The sequence below is a fragment of the Lithobates pipiens genome, unplaced genomic scaffold (genome assembly GCF_037356315.1).
Source record: "Lithobates pipiens isolate NorthernLeopardFrog02 unplaced genomic scaffold, aLitPip1_a1.2 Scaffold_18, whole genome shotgun sequence".
Taxonomy (NCBI): domain Eukaryota; kingdom Metazoa; phylum Chordata; class Amphibia; order Anura; family Ranidae; genus Lithobates; species Lithobates pipiens.
Genome location: NW_027507758.1, coordinates 646,308,343 through 646,331,911, shown reverse-complemented (window position 1 = coordinate 646,331,911; position 23,569 = coordinate 646,308,343). Strand labels below are relative to the sequence as shown.

General features: G+C 46.5%; 2 protein-coding genes across 2 annotated transcripts in view; both read left to right on the top strand.

Moving 5' to 3' along the window:
* The window catches only part of LOC143986912 (uncharacterized), a 63,870-nt gene that overhangs the window by 2,076 nt on the left and 38,225 nt on the right, over positions 1-23,569 (top strand). The window contains exons 1-3 of the mRNA XM_077485321.1: positions 1-3,304; positions 15,746-16,921; positions 23,430-23,564. The exon at positions 1-3,304 is cut by the window's left edge and continues 2,076 nt beyond it. Coding sequence (XP_077341447.1) covers positions 2,060-3,304; positions 15,746-16,921; positions 23,430-23,564 — 2,556 coding nt within the window. The 5' untranslated portion in view covers positions 1-2,059. The remainder of the gene's footprint in view (positions 3,305-15,745; positions 16,922-23,429; positions 23,565-23,569) is intronic.
* LOC143989865 (uncharacterized) lies at positions 12,915-14,661 on the top strand. Its single transcript, XM_077490142.1, has 2 exons — positions 12,915-14,331; positions 14,420-14,661. The coding sequence occupies exons 1-2, from the start codon at positions 13,984-13,986 to the stop codon at positions 14,609-14,611; spliced, it is 540 nt and encodes a 179-aa protein (XP_077346268.1). The 5' UTR covers positions 12,915-13,983; the 3' UTR covers positions 14,612-14,661.

Sequence of the window (23,569 nt, the reverse complement as noted above, 5' to 3'; positions counted from 1 at the left end):
TATATCTCCATACCGTGGTGGACTTGGGCTACAAGTACGGAGGGTCTTCTTTTTACGACTACCATCGTTCCTTCTCCGCCAAGGCAGCTGCCAGGCTGGCGCAATTTCAGACAGCCATGGACTGGAGCCTCATGGACACTGAGATGTTCTGCCGGCATTTTGCCGGCTTGCGCTCACCACTATGCGCCATCTGTCAGTCCTCTACCCACACCGCCTCCTGGTGCGCCAACGCAGCGGTCAGTCGCCCCTTTGAGTTCCCCTCTACCTCCGGTACAGCACAAGGCCCGTCGGCCCCCGTACAGAAACCCCAGGTAGACAAGTTCGGATGCTCGGTTCGGACCGTAGGAGGGGTTATGGCTCGTGTAATTTTAGCCAATGTTGCCTGCTGCACGTCTGTGTCATATGTCACAGGGCGCACCCCAGAAATGTATGTGAGGTCAAACAAAATGGCTCAAGCCTAAGCCGCATAGATGTCCTGTGGTTGGGATTCTATCTCACCTTGCACCCCACTCCCTCACTAGCCACCTTCCTCATCTGAGGATTTACAGCAGGCTTTCATACCGGCCTTATCTCTCTGCCCCATACAACCTATGAGTGTAGGAACCTTCGCTCAGCGGCCACCGATGAGCAGGCCATAGACCAGTTACTGCAAACTGAATTAGAGCGAGGCTTTGTCATAGGTCCCTTCACGCAGCCCCCTTTCAGTACTTAGAGAGTTAGCCCTATTGGTGTACGACCTGTCTGCGCCTCATTCTTCTCACGTTCCCAGCCTGAAAATCCCTGATCCCCTCCGAAGAGTTCTCTTCAAAGTACGCCTCCGTTGACATAGCAATCCAGGCCATCCTTAAGGCAGGCACAGGCACCTGGCTGTCCAAGGCGGATATCTCAAATGCCTTTAAGCTTTTGCCTATCTACCCGTCCCTTTGGTGCTGGCACGGTATTAAATGGAGAGACCTATTCTATTTTGCTACTAAGCTGACATTTGGCTCTAAGAGCAGCCCCTGGCTTTTCAACACATTTGCACAATCTCTTACCTGGATTTTATTACACAAAGCCCGTTGTCAGGAAGTTATCCATTATCTGGACGACTTCCTGTTAATAGAGCAGCCGGGTGTGCCTCCAGGGGACCTCGACAAGCTGAGAGTCGTCTTTGAGATCCTCAATGTCCCCATTGCTGAACACAAGGTCGACGGACCCACACACTCCATCACCTTTCTTGGGGTCAATCTGCTCCATGCAGGCCAGACTTCCCCTCGATAAACTGACCCGCATTAGGTTAGTTCTCCGAGAATTCACCCGTACGAGAGGGTGTACGAAGAAACAGCTACAGTCGCTATTGGACATGCTTAACTTCGCCATGCGAATCATTCCCCAGGGTCGGTCCTTTGTCTCGCGCCTGTTGGTCTATCTTTCACAGGCTCAAGACCCCAATCAAATCCTCAGCCTGGACACCGCAGCCGTAGCAGACTTATCGATGTGGGATGAGTTCCTGTCCACCTGGAATGGCATATCTTTGTTCATACCGTCTATCTCACCTCTGTCACCGCAGGTAGCGACAGATGCCGCAGCCTCCACAGGATTCGCTGTTATTTTTGGCCACCATTGGTTTGCTGGACCCTGGCCTTCACAGATACTTTTGGTCCCCGGGTTTAGCCAGTCTTCATCCATATATATGTGTGTGTGTGTGTGTGTGTTCATTTGTAAAGCCACAGGGAACCTTCTCATCTATCTACCAGCCCAGTCCATGTAGGTTCAGGCTGAACTCTGGACTGTTTGGTTGGTCACTGAGACATGTTTTTAAACCACATTCACTTTGTAAATGTTTTTTATTCTTGTCCTAGTCTTTTTCATGAATGATTCGTAATAAATAAATACTGTTATTTTTTTTAACAAAGAGTACAATATGCCGGAAAAGCCAATTTTTCCCAATTCCTATATATACTCATTTTAGGATGTGGATTAGTATATCATTAACTGTGTTGTCCACAGAGCCACCCTGGGGTGACAACACTAAACATACCCATAGGAATTGTAAGATCCTCAGAGACAACGCTGTCTAATGTGGGCGGAGTCCTGGTTTAGGGGAACCAATCAGCTCATGTCTAGTAATAATCTTTGTATTTCTATTTTAGTAGATGGACGGGAGATGAGGAAAACCTCAGAGGATTGTCTCACTTTGTCTCCAGACTGTAAAGTAGAAGATGAGGACATCACACAGTATAGTCCAGGAGAAAACCCGACTACCTCAAATGTCCATCCGGCACCACACAGTGTAGATGGACCATCATATTCCTCTTATCCTGAGGAACCTCAGACTGTGCGGGACGGGGCCGTCCTTCCAACAGAGAAGAGGTTTTCCTGTACTGAGTGCGGGAAGTGTTTCCCTTCTAAATCCAAACTTAATAGACATCAGAGATCTCACACAGGGGAGAAGCCATATTCCTGTGCTGAGTGTGGGAAATGTTTTTCACAGAAGTTGCATCTTGACACACATCAGAGATCTCATACAGGGGAGAAGCCATATTCCTGTCCTGAGTGTGGGAAATGTTTTTCAGTGAAGTCCAATCTTTATTCACATCAGAGATCTCACACGGGGGAGAAGCCGTATTCCTGTCCTGAGTGTGGGAAATGTTTTTCAGTGAAGTCCAATCTTTACACACATCAGAGAAATCACAGAGGGGAGAAGCCGTATTCCTGTCCTGAGTGCGGGAAATTTTTTTCACAGAAGTCCTATCTGTCCATACATCAGAGATCTCACACAGGGGAGAAGCCGTATTCCTGTCCTGAGTGTGGGAAATGTTTTTCAGTGAAGTCCAATCTTTACACACATCAGAGATCTCACACGGGAGAGAAGCCGTATTCCTGTCCTGAGTGCGGGAAATGTTTTTCACAGAAGTTGCATCTTGACACACATCAGAGATCTTATACAGGGGAGAAGCCGTATTCCTGCCCTGAGTGTGGGAAATGTTTTTCACAGAAGTCCAGTCTTTCCATACATCAGAGTTCTCACACGGGGGAGAAGCCGTATTCCTGTCCTGAGTGTGGAAAATCTTTTTCAAATAAGTCCGATCTTTACACACATCAGAGATCTCACACGGGGGAGAAGCCATATTCCTGTCCTGAGTGCGGGAAATGTTATTCAAAAAAGTCCCATCTTTCCAGACATCAGAGATCTCACACAGGGGAGAAGCTGTATTCCTGTCCTGGGTGTGGGAAATGTTTTTCACAGAAGTCTGATCTTTCCAGACATCAGAGATCTCACACGGGGAGAAGCCATATTCCTGTCCTGAGTGAGGGAATTGTTCCTCACTGAAGTCCTGTCTTCCTGTACATCAGGGACCCCACACAACCCTCGAGGTGTATTAGTGCCTTGAGTGCATGAAATGTCTTCTATATGAATGTTGCTGGACATCACAGCTCTCATGTGGGGAAGAAGCACACCCTGATATACACCTCAGATATACTCCATGGCTGATCTTCATCATGGAAGAAACAGTTGATAAGGAGATCACCAAAGACATGGATGAAGTGTTGTACCGTGTTGGCCATTGATAGCAGCAGAAAAATAAAAATTGAGTCATTACCTCTCATTGGCTGAGTACATTTTGTGGTGGAAGATTTCACAAACACTTAGAGGTCTGTTTAAAAAAATATTTGAACGTTTATGACTGATATTCGTCCAGCCATGATGAACATTGGCCGTATTTTATTTCATACTCTGATTTCCTTGACTCCATCTAATGACCATAATGCAGTATTGCATTCATTGAGGTATTTCAGGAAAAATACTCGATTATGGCCACTAGATGGAGCTGATGACCATAGGATAGGGATGAGCTTCGTGTTCGAGTCGAACATACGTTCGACTCGAACATCGGCTGTTCGTCCGTTCGGCAAAGTCCGAACATTTTGGTCCGTTCGCGCCAAATTCGTGTGGCGCTCACGGCCCACAATGCACTGCGATGGCGCAGTGCATTGCTGGCTCATGATTGGCCAAGCATGCACTGTGACCCCGCATGCTTGGCCAATCGCAGCGCCAGCAGCGAGGAGAGCCATGATTGGCCACAGGCAGGATGCCTGTGGCCAATCATAGCTCAGGCTGTGTAGTGCATGCCCCACACTATATAAGGCCGCCAGCGCGGCAGCCTTGTGTAGTGTGTTGACGTCTGAAGCAGTGGGTGTTCTGTGTACCTTCAACACAGTACACACCGATCGTTTTCGGACGATTTTCGATCTTGCTGTTGTGTAGTGGTTGTTGTCTGCATGCCCTGACCGCAGTATACACCGCTATATTCACCTCACTTATATAGCTAGTGATCTATCTTTTATAATAGAGCTTGCAGTCAGTAGTGTTAGGAGCTAGTGCGTGCTGTCTGCGTGCTCTGTACCCAGTACATACCGCTATATCCACCTACATAGCTCTTCTCTATTTGAGACCACTTGCCATCTGCAGGAGTTATTGGAAGTTGTGTGTGCCTCCAGCACAGCACAGTATACATCTGTATATACCCCTTTATCTCTGGTGTTCTATAATAAAGGCATCTGCAGGAGTTAGTGGGTGTTGTGTACCTCTAGCACAATATACACTACCCAACTGCTTTTTTACCCAACTCCCTTCAGGCCATTACCATGTCTGGTAGGCCAGCAAGGAGAGGCAGACAGGCGCGAGCCGATAAAAGAGGGCAAGCAAGCTCTGTGTCTAGAGACAACAGTGCTGGTCGTGGACGCGGTGCATTGTCATCAGCACGTGGCCATGGGACACGCTTGTCCTTCTTTTCGGCAGCTGGACATGTTGAGCCGCAACATGCCAACGACTTGGTAGAGTGGATGACCAAGCCCTCTTCATCCTCCTCATCCTCTCTCACCCAGGCTCAGGGTACTAGCAAAGCAGCTGCCAATGCATATTCTCAATGTCATCATCAGTGACTCCTTCCCTAGACCCACCACGTCCTCCTGAGGAGTCTCCTGAACTCTTTGAGCACAGTGTTGGGTACAAGCTCCAGGAGGATGCCCAGTGTTTTGTGGGCTCTGATGATGACACTCAGCTAGAGGAAGGCAGTAGCGTGAGCGCAGAGAGAGGGGATGCTCAAGAAGGACAGCAATCTGGCAGTCATGTTCCACAAGCTGCAGCATACTGCCAGGTTTGCTACAGCGATGAAGAGGGAGGGGATGATGAGGGCACTGACTCCACATGGGTGCCTGGAAGGAGAGAGGAGGAGGCACATGTCCAATGAGGCAGGATGCCCTCCGGGGGCCAGCTTAGGGGCAGCACACCGACTGAATCACACCGCAGAGCTGTGCAGGGCGCTGCCTCTGCGCGTTATTCTAAAAGTTCTTTGGTGTGGGCCTTTTTTGAGACAAGTGCATCAGATTGCATCGCTGCTATTTGCAACATATGTCTCAAGCGTATCTCACGTGGCCAAAACATCAGCCGCTTGGGCACCACATGCTTGACCAGACATATGTTGACCTGCCATGCAGCTCGTTGGCAAGCGTACCTCAAAGACCCACACCAAAGAACAAAGCGGACCTCTCCTTGCTCCTCATCAGCTGGCATCTCCAACCCCACTAGACCTTCAGTCCTCTCTGAAACCTGCTCTGAGAGGAATGAAGGTGTAGAATTAGGTGTGTCACAGCCAAGTGCTTCCGGGAACTCTGCTAGCGGTACACCCATGTCCGATTAATGTCCCTGCCCCAGCTGCTGGACCGGCGAAAGAAGTTCACTCCCAGCCATCCACATGCCCAGCGGTTGAATGCTAGCTTGGCTAAATTGCTAGCACTTCAACTGCTGCCTTTTCAGTTGGTAGACTCGGCCCCCTTCCGTGAGTTTGTACAATGTGCGGTTCCTCAGTGGTAGGTCCCCAAACGCCACTTTTTCTCACGGAAGGCGATTCCGGCTCTCTACCGGCATGTGGAAGGCAATGTCCTTGCCTCGCTGGACAGGGCGGTCAGCGGTAAGGTGCATATTACCGCTGACTCATGGTCCAGCAGGCATGGACAGGGACGTTACCTGTCTTTCACGGCCCATTGGGTCACTCTTCTGGCAGCTGGGAAGGATGCAGGACAAGGTGCAGTAGTGTTGGAGGTTGTTCCGCCACCACGCCTCCAAAATGCTACTATTGGTTGTGACACACCTCTCTCCTCCACCCCCTCCTCTTCTTCTTCCTCCATGGCCTCTTCCAGTGCTCTGTCCTCAGAACCAGCGGTGCTCCGTAGGCGTTCCAGGTGCTACGCAAGTACGCAGGCAAAACGATGCCATGCCGTGCTTGCGCTGGTTTGTTTGGGGGACAGGAGCCACACTGGGGCGGATGTTTTGTCAGCTCTGCAGGGGCAGGCCGAGAGGTGGTTGACGCCACGCCAGCTTAAGCCAGGAATGGTGGTTTGCGACAATGGCACAAACCTCCTCTCCGCCCTCCGACAGGGACAACTGACCCATGTGCCCTGTGTAGCTCACGTCCTTAACCTGGTGGTGCAGTGGTTCTTGGGCAGGTACCCCGGCTTACAGGATGTCCTGAAGCAGGCCAGGAAAGTCTGTGTGCATTTCCGCCGATCATTTAATGCCTGTGCTCGGCTGGCTGAGCTCCAAAAGGAGTTGAACCTGCCCAAGAACCGCCTTATATGTGACATGCCCACCAGGTGGAACTCAACATTGGCCATGCTGCAGCGGCTGCACACGCAGCAGAGGGCCATCAATGAGTACCTGTGCGACTACGGCACCAGGACAGGGTCAGGGGAGCTTGGTTTTTTTCTCACCACGCCAGTGGGGCATGATCAGGGATGCATGCACTGTCCTGTCACCGTTTGAGGAGGCCACAAGGATGGTGAGCAGTGACAGTGCATGCATCAGTGACACTGTACCTCTTGTCCACCTCTTGGAGCATACGCTGCGTGGAATAATGGACAGGGCACTTGAGGCAGAACAGAGGCAGGAAGAGGAGGACTTCCTTGCCTCTCAAGGCCCCCTTTATCCAGACAGTGTTCCTGCTGTGCCACCCATCACACAGGAAGAGGATGAGGAGGAGGAGGATGATTGTGTCAGCATGGAGGTGGAGGCTGGCACTCAGCATCAGCAGCAGCAGCAGTCTTGTAGGGATGATTTACAGTCCCAAGAAACACGTGGACTTGTACGTGGCTGGGAGGAGGTAGCTGCGGATCATGTTGTCCTTAGTGACCCAGAGGACTCCGGACCGAATGCCTCAGCTAACCTACGCTGCATGGCCTCCCTGATCCTGCAAAGCCTGCGGAAGGATCCTCGTATTCTTCGGATCAAGGAGAGGGACCATTACTGGCTGGCCACTCTCCTTGATCCACGGTACAAGGGTAAGGTTGCCGACCTTATCTTGCCATCGCAGAGGATGAGACATCTCTGGGAGGCCTTGCACAAAGGTCTGTGCAACGTGTTCCCAGAGACTGGGAGGTTACAAACTCCTGGTCCTGGACAACGTGTTGCTGAGGCATCAGTCAGAAGGAGTGGTGGAGAATGTGGCTGTCTGACTGATGCTTTCAGACAATTTTTTAGTCCGCAGCCCCAAGGTATGATCGGTTCCAGCAACCATCGCCAGTGTCTGATTTACATGGTGCAGGAATACCTAGGGGCAAGGTCAGACTTGGACACCTTTCCCACCGAAAATCCTCTGGCTTACTGGGTCTTGAGGATGGATCACTGGCCAGAGCTTGCACAGTATGCAATTGAGCTACTGGCCTGTCCTGCATCCAGTGTTCTTTCGGAACGCACCTTCAGTGCTGCTGGTGGCTTTGTAACCGATCACAGGGTGCGCCTGTCCACCGAATCAGTTGATCGACTGATCTTCATCAAGATGAATCAGTCTTGGATCACCCACAGCTACCAAGCACCTGAAGCTGATGTAACCGAATAATTTTTTTTGAAATATCACATCCCTTCAAGACTGCCTATGGTGATGCTGAGTGACTGTCCTGTTATGTTGATTGTCTATCCTCTTCCTCCTCCGCTGATATGTTGGAAGAACATTTCTGGTTCTGGGTGATGCCATCAGCCCAATTTTTCTGCCCCTGTTTAACAGGGGCGTTTAAGTACAATTTTTGATGCAATGCTTTTTGCAGCAGGGCTAATTCCTGCAATAAAACTAGAGTATATGGCAGAGGTTGCAGTGTCGTGGCACCAGCACCAGTGCCTAAGGCCCAATTTTTCTGCCCCTGTTTAACAGGGGCATGTAATTACAATTCTTGATATAATATTTCACAGGAGGGTCCCTTCCTGTGCCCACCCAGAGTAACTGTGAGGACTTATAGTGTTGTGGCACCAGCACCACAACCACCAAAGGTCAATTTTTCTACCACTGTTCAACAATGGCATGTAATTACAATTCTTGATATAATCGTTCACAGCAGGGTGCTCCAGCGCCCACCAAGAGTCACTTTGAGGGCTTACAATGTTGTGGCAAAACCAACACCTTGTTCCGCCATTTCTGCAGAGCATATAGGGCAGGCCCCTACTTTCAAACATCCAACTTACAAACATCTCCTACTTGCAAATGGAAGGAGACAACAGCAAGTGAGATGAAAAAAGATGGAGGACAAAACAAATTATACAGAGGTGATAACCCTTCCCTATGTTTTCCAAAAAGCTTAAAAATAGTTTTTTTGACTGGAGCTACACTTTAAAAATGTACCAGTTGAAAACTACAAACAGATTCAACTTAACACAACAAACCTACACAGTCCCTGTCTTGTTTGCACCGCCTGTATACTGCTGTTCTGAGTATATAGGGCCTGGGGGCCACACGCATTTCCTTTTTTTAATATGGGTACGGGGTTCTCCTTAATATCCGTACAAGACCCAAAGGGGCTGGTAATGGGCAGGGAGGGCTACCCATGCCATTTTTCTCAATGATTTTCAACCATATTGCAGGAACCAGATATAACATTAAAACCGCAAGCAGTTTTAAATGATGTTATTTCTGTTTAATGTCATTTTGTGCAGGGACTGTTCTAAACACGGGAAACATGTGGCACTTCACAGGCATACTACAGACACCCCCCCAGGCATGATATTTAAAGGAATATTTCACTTTAATCGTCATTAAAATCAGTGCTCCCACCAAAACGGCCATTTTTAAAAACATTTTAGGCATTGAACCATGTCACCTGGGGCAGGAGCCAGGTCCCCAAACCCTTTTTAGGACAGTATCTTGCATATTAGCCGTTAAAATTAGAACTTTTAATTTCGAACGTTTGAGTCCCATAGACTTCAATGGGGTTCTAAAGTTCGTTCGAATTTGGGGTCCGTTCGAAAGTTCTGGTGCGAACCGAACCGGGAGGTGTTTGGCTCATCCCTAATGGAGACATTGGAGAGCGTCTGTGAACAGCAATTTTCAAGTCTTGTCACAGATTCTTAATTGGATTTAGGTCTGGACTGTGACTGGGCCATTCTAGCACATGAATATACTTTGATCTAAACCAGGGGTAGGCAACCTTAAAGCCGTGTTCCTCCAAAAAAATAAGTCAGCAGCTATAGTACTTTTAAAGTAAGGACACTTACCTGCCCAGGGGGTCCGCAATGTCAGCACCCAAAGCCGATCTGTCCCTTGGCTCTCGGGTGCTGACACCTCCATCTACGGTAAAGGGAATCAGGAAGTGAAGTCACCTGGTTCCCTAGTATGCATGCACGAGTCGTGCATGCACACTAGGTTGTAACATATACCTCTACTCCCACTAATCCTAATTCTACTCCCACAGATCCCCACCGGCAACCCACCCCCGCTTCTGTCCATCCCAGGCACTTGTGTGTGACATCACGTGGGATGGATGAGAGAGGAGAGCTGCCTGGGATCAGCACACCATAACAGACATGTACCAGCAACTTCCCTGTGCAGCTCTGCATGTGTAAGAAAATAAACACTACTTCATTCCCCCTGTGTCCAGACCTGGTGACTCCCCCGTGTTCCCTGACCTCATGACTCATGTGTGCCCTACCCTGGTGACTCCCCTGTGCCCTGCCCCGGAGACTCCCCTGTGCCCTGCCCTGGTGACACCCCTGTGCCCTTGCCCTGGTGATGTACCTCCCCTGTACCATGCCCTGGTGAAGTGACTCCACTGTGAATTGACATGGTGACCTCCTTGTGCCCTGACCTGGTGACACCCTTGTCTAATTTCAGTTGAAGATGAAATTGGTGTGTGCATATCCCAAGTTCACACAGAATTTATCTTCTATGCAGAAAAAAAGCCAGCCTAAGTTTCACATTAAGGAAGTACAGTGCCTTGAAAAAGTATTCATATCCCTTGAAATTCCCCACATTTTGTCATGTTACAATTGGGCAAATCTTTGCCCAATCAGGGTGCAGTGTAAGCTAGCTGTTAATGAACGGTGCCAGGGCGTCCTTAACAACCGAAGAGTTATCAACTGTCAATGGGTTTCCCCGCTGACAGCTGAATAAAAAAAGTGCCGGTAAAAAAAAAAAAAAAGAAAAAAACGTCATTATATGGAAGTGATTGGTCTTAAAAGGGGTATGGTGGCCTGAGTACTGCCATGGGGGACATGTATTAATAAAAAATAATAATAAAAATAAAAAGTTTTTTTTTTTTTTTTTCAGGAGCAGCGATTTTAATGATGCTTAAAGTGCAACAATGAAAATGAATTATTCCTTTAAATATTGTTCCTGGGGGGCCCCTTAATGTGCCTGTAAAGTGACGCATTTGCAGCATATACAGAACATGCTACATGCTCCATACCAGACCCTTAAACAAGCATGCAGCCTGGCAGGTCAGGATAGGGGCGGACGAGCTAACGCCCCCCCCTCCTGATTCATACCAGGCCACATGCCCTCAACATCAGGAGGGTGGGTGTTTTGGGCCAAGGGACTTTTCGGAATTTGGAAGCCCCCTTTAACAAAGGGGGCCCCAGATCTCACGCCCCCTATGTGAATGGGTATCACACCCCTACCCATTTACCAAAAAAAGTGTCAAAAAGTAAAAACCACAGACGGTTTCTGACTAATCCTTTATTAAAAAATGTAATCCACGCTCTCGCCTATATAAGAGCTGTCAAAGGGAAGAGAGAGCATACAGCAGGTAACTTCCAATGGAGGTGGAGTGTTTTAATTTTTTCCTATTTTTCTGCTCCATCGCGGGCCCTGCACTGACAGGCACTTATAAGGCATCACCGATGAGGTGGCATGGATGGGCACTGACAGGCAATGAAAGGCGGCACTGATGGGTGGCAATGATAGGCATCACTGATGGCACTGGCAGGCATTGCTGATGATCACTGATTGGCGTTCATCTGCCTGTGCACTGATTGGCATATCCCTGAGGGTCCAGGGTGGCATACCTGGTGGGCGTCCTTTGTGGGCATCCCTGTTGGTCCTGTGGGGGTCTGCGCTGATTATCAATCAGAAAAGACCACCCTGTCAGGATAGCCGCCGATCAGCTCTCCTCTACTCGCGTCTGTCAGACTCGAGTGAGGAAATGCCGATAAATGGCTCTTCCTGTTTACACTGTAATCAGCAGAGGCTTTTTACTGAGATCGGTGTTGCATAGTGGGAAGCCCAGCTACATGGAGTGGGAAGCCCAGCTACATGGAGTGGGAAGCCCAGCTACATATAGTGGGAAGCCCAGCTACATATAGTGGGAGAGGAGAGGGAAGCCCAGCTACATATAGTGGGAGAGGAGTGGGAAGCCCAGCTACATATAGTGGGAGAGGAGTGGGAGCTCAGCTACATATAGTGGGAGAGGAGTGGGAAGCCCAGCTACATATAGTGGGAGAGGAGTGGGAAGCCCAGCTACATATAGTGGGAGAGGAGTGGGAAGCCCAGCTACATATAGTGGGAGAGGAGTGGGAAGCTCAGCTACATATAGTGGGAGAGGAGTGGGAAGCCCAGCTACATATAGTGGGAGAGGAGTGGGAAGCCCAGCTACATATAGTGGGAGAGGAGTGGGAAGCCCAGCTACATATAGTGGGAGAGGAGTGGGAAGCCCAGCTACATATAGTGGGAGAGGAGTGGGAAGCCCAGCTACATATAGTGGGAGAGGAGTGGGAAGCCCAGCTACATATAGTGGGAGAGGAGTGGGAAGCCTAGCTACATATAGTGGGAAGCCCAGCTACATATAGTGGGAAGCCCAGCTACATATAGTGGGAGAGGAGTGGGAAGCCCAGCTACATATAGTGGGAGAGGAGTGGGAAGCCCAGCTACATATAGTGGGAGAGGAGTGGGAAGCCCAGCTACATATAGTGGGAGAGGAGTGGGAAGCCCAGCTACATATAGTGGGAGAAGAGCAGGAAGCCCAGCTACATATAGTGGGAGAGGAGCGGAAAGCCCAGCTACATATAGTGGGAGAGGAGTGGAAAGCCCAGCTACATATAGTGGGAGAGGAGCGGAAAGCCCAGCTACATATAGTGGGAGAGGAGCGGAAAGCCCAGCTACATATAGTGGGAGAGGAGCGGAAAGCCCAGCTACATATAGTGGGAGAGGAGTGGAAATGCCGATAAATGGCTCTTCCTGTTTACACTGTAATCAGCAGAGGCTTTTTACTGAGATCGGTGTTGCATAGTGGGAAGCCCAGCTACATGGAGTGGGAAGCCCAGCTACATGGAGTGGGAAGCCCAGCTACATGGAGTGGGAAGCCCAGCTACATGGAGTGGGAAGCCCAGCTACATATAGTGGGAAGCCCAGCTACATATAGTGGGAGAGGAGAGGGAAGCCCAGCTACATATAGTGGGAGAGGAGTGGGAAGCCCAGCTACATATAGTGGGAGAGGAGTGGGAGCTCAGCTACATATAGTGGGAGAGGAGTGGGAAGCCCAGCTACATATAGTGGGAGAGGAGTGGGAAGCCCAGCTACATATAGTGGGAGAGGAGTGGGAAGCCCAGCTACATATAGTGGGAGAGGAGTGGGAAGCTCAGCTACATATAGTGGGAGAGGAGTGGGAAGCCCAGCTACATATAGTGGGAGAGGAGTGGGAAGCCCAGCTACATATAGTGGGAGAGGAGTGGGAAGCCCAGCTACATATAGTGGGAGAGGAGTGGGAAGCCCAGCTACATATAGTGGGAGAGGAGTGGGAAGCCCAGCTACATATAGTGGGAGAGGAGTGGGAAGCCCAGCTACATATAGTGGGAGAGGAGTGGGAAGCCTAGCTACATATAGTGGGAAGCCCAGCTACATATAGTGGGAAGCCCAGCTACATATAGTGGGAGAGGAGTGGGAAGCCCAGCTACATATAGTGGGAGAGGAGTGGGAAGCCCAGCTACATATAGTGGGAGAGGAGTGGGAAGCCCAGCTACATATAGTGGGAGAGGAGTGGGAAGCCCAGCTACATATAGTGGGAAGCCCAGCTACATATAGTGGGAGAAGAGCAGGAAGCCCAGCTACATATAGTGGGAGAGGAGCGGAAAGCCCAGCTACATATAGTGGGAGAGGAGTGGAAAGCCCAGCTACATATAGTGGGAGAGGAGCGGAAAGCCCAGCTACATATAGTGGGAGAGGAGCGGAAAGCCCAGCTACATATAGTGGGAGAGGAGCGGAAAGCCCAGCTACATATAGTGGGAGAGGAGTGGAAAGCCCAGCTACATATAGTGGGAGAGGAGTGGAAAGCCCAGCTACATATAGTGGGAGAGGAGTGGAAAGCCCAGCTACATATAGTGGGAGAGGAGTGGAAAGCCCAGCTACATATAGTGGGAGAGGAGTGGAAAGCCCAGCTACATATAGTGGGAGAAGAGCGCTCTGTCATAGAATAATAGGAAGCCAACAAAATAGCGGCCTCAGATGGACATGTTGTCCTCCTGGGCCCCTTCTGGAACTGATAGGGCCCAGGTACCATACAGCAGAGCCAGTGGTACCCCCTTATCAGTGGCCCTGCACACAAGTACTATGAATACATAAGGTGTACATACTCTGATATTTGGTTATAGCACAAGATGGCGGCATTGGATATAGAAAATAACTAAATGGGTAAAATTTCCTGGTGGGTCAGTGATCCTTACTAGTAAAACATTAGTGACTCTATTATATGACTTCTAGAAGGATCTATAAATCTGACCAGATTGTAATCATATCATTGGATGGAGATGTCTGTCCTTTGCTGAATCTGGAACATTGTGGCCAATCCCTGGAGAATAAATATAGAGCTGACCATAGAGGTGAGGGATTATGGGAGAGTGATATTTATCTTTGTATTACACAGAACTGTACAGTAATAATGAAGAAATCTACAAGAAGGAGATCTCATTATATGACCACAAGATCCTCAAGAAACCAGAATCCCATCCCCCCACCTCCATCCCCGATCCCTACAAGACACAACATGCAGAAGATTCTAGAAGTCACCAAGAAGATGATGGAGCTGCTGACAGGAGAGGTGAGGAGGATTCTGGGAATTGTGGGACATTATCCAGTAACAGACAAGGGATGTGTCTGGATGGTGACTGTATCATTGTGTGTGTCAGGTTCCTATAAGGTGTCAGGATGTCACTGTCTATTTCTCCATGGAGGAGTGGGAGTATTTAGAAGGACACAAGGATCTCTACAAGGACGTCATGATGGACAATCAGCCGCCCCTCACATCACCGGGTAAGAGGAGACTTTATTGTAAAGGAGAGAGCAGTACGGAGGCTCCACCTAGATCCCCCATCATCTGATAAACACATAGAAACAATGGGGGTTATTTACTAAAGGCAAATCCACTTTAAACTGCAAGTGCAAAGTGCACGTGAAATTGTCCTGAAATCGCACTTGGAAGTGCAGTCACTGTAGATCCGAGGGGGACATGCAAGGAAAAGAAAAAAGATAAATTTAACTCGTATGTGATTGGATAGTAAAATCAGCAGAGCTTCCCCTCATTTCAGATCCACCCCTCAGATTTACAGCGAATGCACTTCCAAGTGCAATTTGAAGTGCACTTTGCATTTGTAGCTTGCACTTGTAGTGCAAAGTGGATTTTCCTTTTGTAAATAACCTCCTATGTATTCAGTCTCAGGAGATGGGAGGCAGCGGTGTGGGACCTCTGCAACTTGTCTCATGTAATCATTTCATCTTCCACTGATTACTGAATACCAATATTATGAGTCCTGACCCTTACACTGTATACTTTATATTCTACATTACATACTCCTGAGCCCTGCACTATATACTCTATGTTGTACATTACATCATTCTGATACTATATAGTCCTATCTGTTGTATCTTATACAATATGTTGTACATTACATAGTCCTGACTTCTGCTCTCTCCCCTCCCCCACTGCTATATATACACATAATATGGATTCTCTTTTGTTACACCCATTTCCTACCAGCTGGACATTTTATATCTGATGATGTGATTGGAGGACAGACTTTTACATGGTGATAATAATGTGATAACCTCCTCAGACTTTGGACCATTAAACAGAAAGTGATAATGAGGGAGGAGTCAATAACCCAATGATGGGGGTCTTCAGGATCAGTCCAGTCTTCATCTTGGTTGTTCTCCCCCCATCCTCACTCTCTGACCTCTGGTGGGGCTCAGCCCCGCTGTTATTCATGACTAAATCATGGACTAAATAAGGAAGGTCAGGACTTCTTGTGTTGGGAAGATGGCAATGAGTGATAGAGGGGGAGGGGACACTCGTCCTATAATCCCCTCATCACTGTCACTCCTATAAAAGACAGTTCTCGTTGTTTCCTCACTCTCTGACTAAGGTCCATGAATAAAGAAATGATCTGGTAGGAGATCTGAGGACCCATTTACTAGTTACCTTGAGGGGGGAATTGTAAGATCCTCAGAGAAAAAGCTGCCTGATGTGGGCGGAGTCCTGGTTTAGGGGAACCAATCAGCTGATGTCTAGTAATAATCTTTGTATTTCTATTTTAGTAGATGGACGGGAGATGAGGAAAACCTCAGAGGATTGTCTCACTTTGTCTCCAGACTGTAAAGTAGAAGATGAGGACATCACACAGTATAGTCCAGGAGAAAACCCGACTACCTCAAATGTCCATCCGGCACCACATAGTGTAGATGGACCATCGTATTCCTCTTATCCTGAGGAACCTCAGACTGTGCGGGATGGTGCCGGACCATCGTATTCCTCTTATCCTGAGGAACCTCAGACTGTGAGGGACGGTGCCGTCCTTCCAACAGAGAAGAGCTTTTCCTGCACTGAGTGCGGGAAGTGTTTCCGTTTTAAATGTCGTCTTAATGTGCATATAAGATTTCACACAGGAGAGAAACCATATACGTGTTCTGAGTGCGGGAAATGTTTTTTAATGAAGTCCAGTCTTAACACACATCAGAGATCTCACACAGGGGAGAAGCCGTATTCCTGTCCTGAATGCGGGAAATGTTTTTTACAGAAGTCTTGTCTTAACAGACATCAGAGATCTCACACAGGGGAGAAGCAGTACTCCTGTCCTGAGTGCGGGAAATGTTTTTTACAGAAGTCTGATCTTTCCAAACATCAGAGATCTCACATGAAGGAGAAGCCGTATTCCTGTCCTGAGTGCGGAAAATGTTTTTCACAGAAGTCCAATCTTTACACACATCAGAGATCTCACACAGGGGAGAAGCTGTATTCCTGTCCTGAGTGCGGGAAATGTTTTTTAGAGAAGTCCAGTCTTTCCAGACATCAGAGATCTCACACGGGGGAGACTCCGTATTCCTGTCCTGAGTGTGGGAAATGTTTTTCACAGAAATCCCATCTTTACAGACATCAGAGATCTCACACAGGAGAAAAACCATATTCCTGTCCTGAGTGCGGGAAATGTTTTTCACAGAAGTCCGATCTTTCCAGCCATCAGAGATCTCACACAGGAGAAAAACCATATTCCTGTCCTGAGTGTGGGAAATGCTTTTCAGAGAAGTCCCATCTTTCCACACATAAGAGATCTCACACGGGGGAGAAGCCGTATTCCTGTCCTGAGTGTGGGAAATGGTTTTCACAGACGTCCAGTCTTTCCAGACATCAGAGATCTCACACAGCCCTCGAGGTGTATTAGTGCCTTGAGTGTGGGAAATGTCTTCTATATGAATGTTGCTGGACATCACAGCTCTCATGTGGGGAAGAAGCACCCCCTGATATACTCCTCAGATATACTCCATGGCTGATCTTCATCATGGAAGAAACAGTTGATAAGGAGATCAGAGATCACCAAAGACATGGATGAAGTGTTGTAAAAATACAATGGATGTGCGGCTCATACAGGTCTGGTAATGTACTTTTATGTCATGGCTTTCTTCCAGGTCCGCACCCATGCACGCGCACACCCAGAAACCTCCACTGTTATTGGCTGTAGGACAAGTTTGTCAGCAGGTCCCAGCCAATAATTTTGCCCCGTACCCTGCTGATCACCTGCAGCCAATGACAAATCACTCGTGTGTTTTATTTTGTAAACACGGGGAGCTATCTTGTGATTTCTTCTCTTCCCGAGTCCTTTTCTGTTCAGGAAGAGGAGAGAACACCACACTGTGAGTATAATCACCGCACTTTACACCAACATACCTTAGATTGGCACATTTAACCCCATTGATTCCCCCCATCACCCAACCAGTGCTATTAGTACAGCGTCAGTGTACAGTATTGTTCACCAATCGCTGTATTAGGGTCACTTGTTACATCAGATAGTGCCAGGGTCAGCTAGCATTAGATTGTCCGCACACTATCGCACTCACACTATAGGATCCTGATCACCACCATTACTAGTATAGTGTCTGTATGGATCAATATCCTGATCACCACCATTACTAGTATAGTGTCTGTATGGATCAATATCCTGATCACCACCATTACTAGTATAGTGTCTGTCTGGATCAATATCCTGATCACCACCATTACTAGTATAGTGTCTGTATGGATCAATATCCTGATCACCACCATTACTAGTATAGTGTCTGTATGGATCAATATCCTGATCACCACCATTACTAGTATAGTGTCTGTATGGATCAATATCCTGATCACCGCCATTACTAGTATAGTGTCTGTATGGATCAATATCCTGATCACCACCATTACTAGTATAGTGTCTGTATGGATCAATATCCTGATCACCGCCATTACTAGTATAGTGTCTGTATGGATCAATATCCTGATCACCACCATTACTAGTATAGTGCCTGTAAAGATCAATATCCTGATCATGAACAGAACTATATTAGTGTCCCCCTTAGTATAGTGTTCCTAATAACGCAGCGTTAGCAGATCAGCCCTTCTGTCCCCCAACAAGTGCAGTGTCAGTAGATCACCGGCACCTCTGATACATTGCACACATAACCACAGTGTTGGAAGAATCAGGCCTGATATCTTCTAGCACTAGCAGGTAAGTTTTATTTGTGTAGCACCCTGGAGTTTAGTCAGGGAGCTCCTCACAAATTTACTTGCCAGGAGTAGTTATCCTGGTTGATTGTTAGAGATCTATTGATTTCTCCCTAAGTTTGGCCTTGTTGCACTTTTCTCTTCTACCATTAGGTGGCCGGGGACTTGGTGTTGCTAGATATGAGAAGGGCAACCCAAGGCCGGGTTATGGGTATATGGGGTGAACGACAGCAACATACAGGATATACAATGTAATACTGACATATAATCACACACATAGGTTGGACTTGTGTGTTTTTTCAACCTCTTCTAATATGTAACTATGTAAGCTAGCTGCTGCCATAAAAATGGTATTTAGCGTCAAAGTACCGAGGTACGGGTACAGCAATTTGCATGAAGTGGTTAAAGGGTAACTCCACTTGCCTGGCAAAAAAAAAGCAAATTAAAGAAAAAATAATATAGCACATATAATTGTGACACTAATCATATTGTAATTGAATGTTATTAAAAATGACCTTTCCTTTTCAATCTGCCGCCAATGTAATTTTCTGAGAATACATTGCAATATGACTACCTGGAGTTGTTCTGTACACAGAGTATGTACTGACCACTCCCCAGAAACATCATTTTCTGCTTGTGTGATTGGCTCACCAAATTTCCCAGAAGTCTGCCCTAAGATACAAGTCAGATTTCAGGCATTCCCTGAAACAAAAATTTCATTTTTTGGAGAGATACTTTCAATAGGAACACGTCTAAAGGGATGCAGGCCCAGCAGCTTTCCTCATTAGTGCCCTGCAGCTGCACAGCTGACAGTTAATTATGAAATCACTCCCATTAGACTCACTCAGAACAGAGGCACAGACAAACACACAGGGATTTCTTCAGAATAACAAAAGGTAGGAATCCACAACAAAGATTGTTATAATCCCTGCAATGTACACAGATCACCCAGAGGGGAATGTTTTTTTCTCAACAAAAGTGGAGTTACACTTTAACCGTTGTAATTTACTTCGCAGGAACACCAATCAGCGGCAGCACTGATCTGTTTATTCTGACAGCAGCAGGGTGTTGCTCTCAGAATATAAACATCCTTGCCTGCAGTGCTGCAGGAGGAAAAAAAAATGTGTATGCCCAAGCATGAGGGGCCTGTGCAGTCAGTCAGTGGATTGCTCCTTTGCTCCAGCATATATATTTTTTTCATTTTTTTGGTATAGATTTCAGTTAAAAAAAAGTGTTTTTATTGCGTAAATCTCATATCGTTATTGTGTTTTTTTTGTTAACCATTGTTTGCTTTAGAGCAGGGGTCTCAAACTCAAATTACCTGAGGGCCACAAGACAAGTTTTCATATCCCATGGGGGCCGCATGCAAACTTAAAAAACAACAGTACTGGTGTCAGCAGACACATTATTAACCCCCATCACTGGTGTCAGCGGATTCATTATTAACCCCCAGCACTGGTGTTAGCGGACGCATTATTAACCCCCATCACTGGTGTCAGTGGATGCATTGTTAAACCCCAGCACTGGTGTCAGCGGACACATTATTAAACCTCAGCACTGGGGTCAGCGGACGCATTATTATACCCCAGTACTGGTGTCAGCAGATGCATTATTAAGCCCCAGCACTGGTGTCAGCGAACGCATTAGTAAACCCCAGCACTGGTGTTAGCAGACACATTATTAACCCCCAGCACTGGTGTCATTGGACACATTATTAACCTCCAGCATCAAGCTGGAGTGTCCCACAAAGAGGGAGCCATGTGACAGGAGTCACTTTTGGGTGCAGGGTGACCAAGAAAATAAAGAAACGTGTATCTGCCATATTAGAAATAGTGGCTGATTCTTAATGCTGGGACAAATACTGTTAGGAGATGCTGATGTCAATTCCAGCCACCTGTCTCTGCCTGTGTCTGCTATAATGTAAATGAGTCTAGTGTGGCTTCTCTTTCAGCCATTGTTGTCTGGGCTAATTAACCCTGCAATTGTATGAAGGAGTTCTGTATTGAGATGTATGATAATGTGTATTGTATAGTTGGTGAGCTAGGAGACGTGAATTCTGTACTAAAGGTCATGTCTCTGAGTCACCTAGGCTGTCTAAAGGATTAGATAATTAGCTCGTGTTAATTAGGTTTCTGGTCAGAGGTTGTACTTTCATCCTGCTGTATATATTTGTGTGAGATCTCAAAATAAAAATTCATTCCTGTTTGAACCTCAAGACAGAGCCTCGTCTTGTACTTGGGGGAGAATTATTCATATGGTTTCTTGTTCGGCTGATTGAAGTGTTCGGTAGCTGCCTTTGGGTTCGGAAATGGAATGTCCTAAATGGCTTTAACCCCTTTCATACTCGGGGTGTCGTTACAGAATAATTTAAAATGTTTTCTTAAAAGGCAATGGAAATGTTCAAAGGAATCCCATAACCATTCCATAAAAGCATTCCCGGCATTAAACTTATATCTACACCTGTACAAAACCCTCCACACACCTACATGTATATAAATATTTATATAGATATACGCATGTGTACAACCAATACTAAAAACCATTAAAACATATATAGACATGTACATATATAAAAATACAAATACAAGCCTATACATGCATGTATGCAGCAACTACTGAAATTAATAAATACAAATACAATAATGGATACTTCTATGAACACATTACTGCCAACCCACTATGCATTGAAACAATGAAACTCAGCTAATTAATTACAATACACCGGAGGAGCAATATGGGAGCTTCCATGTACATAGTAAACATAATTGTCATATCCATATCCAATTAGCAATAAATATACGGTCATTATATTCCATTGTTTCACGGAGAGCTCATTACCCCACTTTAGTCTAAAATATTTTATAAAAACAAATCCTGTTAGATAAAAATACTGTTACAAAAAGATTAATTATTCTAAAAATCTATTACATACCTTTAACCTCACTATCGAACTACCCTATCGAAACCTACCATCTACACACATTACTCTTATCCATATCTGCAGCAAAAAGACTCATTGTGCTTATCATCTAGTTCCAAAATTCAATGCACCCTTCTATCCCCATGGCAACATAGCTCAATGCCATGGGCATGACCAGACTAGGTGTTTGGGCTGAGCCCCTATTGATAATATCTATATCACAGAAAGAGGGGGCCACATGCCCAAACAAGCTTAGCGATAAAAGTAAGAGTAAAGGATCACCTTAGCTAAAACACATGTACTAGGGGCCTCTGTGGGTACTACAAGAGTCATACTACATTATGCAGTTTGATTTCCTCATTCAGGCCATGCGGAGCTAAAGTCCCCAAAGTAAAAATCTAAAAAGCCTCTCTTGTGCATAATATCTGATACTTTTTACCACTATCTAAGTCATTTGATATGGCTTCTATTCCAAAAGCTTTGAGGCTGTCTGTATTACTATTATGGACCTCCTTGAAATGTCTTGGTACCAAATATTTTTCTTTTTCTGTTGAAATATTACTTCTGTGCTCATTTATTCTTGTCCTCATTGGCCGTGAAGTCCGACCAACATATGCGAGGCAACAGGGGCACAGGAGGCCATATATGACATATGGGGTGCCACAGTTGATGAACTGCTTGATCTTATAGCCCTTGCCATCAACTCCGACTACATTCCTTTTTCCTGTGGCACATATGTGCGCAATTGCCATAATTACTACTCCCACACCTATAACTGTCTTTTTGGTCAAAGATGGTGGTCCAAGGATTGTTGAGCCCTATGGTCCTTATCTTCTACACTCTACTCGGGGCAATGACACTCCTTAGATCCTTGGGTCTCCTAAAGACTAGATTTGGGTGTCATGATAGATTGGTCTTCAGATCGGGGTCTGATTGAAGAATCTTCCAGTTTTTTTCTGAAGATTTTTTGTATAATGGTGACTTTGTTGTTAAATCTAGTACAAAACCTTACTTGTGGTTGTTGGTCTCTATCATATTTTGTCAATTTCTCACCCCTTGCACAGACATTGTCATACAGCTGTAGATATTTTTCAAAGGCTTCTTCTATGTGCTCATCTTCATACCCCTTCTCTTTAAATTTGCTTTTTAGAATCAGGCTTTGTTCTTCATAATAATTTTTTAGCGTACAAGTCCTCCTAAGTCTACAAAACTGACCAAAGGGGACATTCATAATCCACCTAGGATGATTATGGCTGCGGGCGTGAAGGTAGGAATTGCCAACACTCGGCTTGAAATTAGTTCTTGAATGGATTATTCCATTATCATCAGCCCATAGCTCTAGGTCTAGAAAGACCAAGGACTTTTCATCTACCACATGTGTGAATGAGATTCCGAAGTGATTCCTTGCACAATGTGCAAGAAATCCTTCCAGTTCATCGTTGGTACCGTTCCAAATGATAATGACATCATCGATGTACCATGCATGACTAGGTTCCTCCCAAATGGGTTGTTAGCCCAAATATATTTGAGCTCCCAATACCCAATGAATAAATTTGCGTCACTGGGAGTAAACCTAGCCACCATGGCTGTGCCCTTCACTTGCCTAAAGAAACTATCCATAAATGAAAAGTATTTGTGGGTCAAGGTAAACTCGATACACTCGTATATGAATTGGGCTTGTACAGGGATGAACAAATGTGCTTCCGCCAAATAGTACTCTACGGCTCTAAAGGCTGAATTCATGCCAAATAGATGTATACATGGATGCTACATCGAGCGATAACCATCTGTATCCTTTCTCCCATGTATACGCAGTTAAAATCTCTAGGGCATGGTCCGAGTCCTTTATGTATGACGGAAGGATGGTTACCAATCCCTGGAGAAAATGGTCGATGTAACTACAAAGATTGCTGGTCAGACTATCAATTTCTGCAATGATTGGTCTACCTGGAGGCTTCTCCATGTCCTTATGCACCTTCGGTATGTGGTAGAAGTGAGGGACCACTGGAGGTTTTGAATATAGGAATTGATGCTCGCTTTTAGTCAGGACCTAATTCAATAGTGCCCTGTCCAACGGCCCTTTAAGCTCGTTATTATAGCTACCAGTAGGGTCCCATAGGAGTCTTTCGTATGTGTTGGTATCACCAATCAGCCTAAAGGCTTCCTCCAGATATTGATCCCTATCTTGTATGACAAAGTCTCCACCTTTATCCGCTTTTCTAATTACAATTTCTGAATTCTTTCTCAGGCTGCTCAGAGGGCCCTCCATACCTACTTCATGTCCCTTTTTATATTTGTAACCTTTGTCACCACACATCTTCCTAAACTCTTCCATCACAACCTCATAAAAATTGGGTATGAAGTTGCCCTTATTCCAGTGCAGGTAGA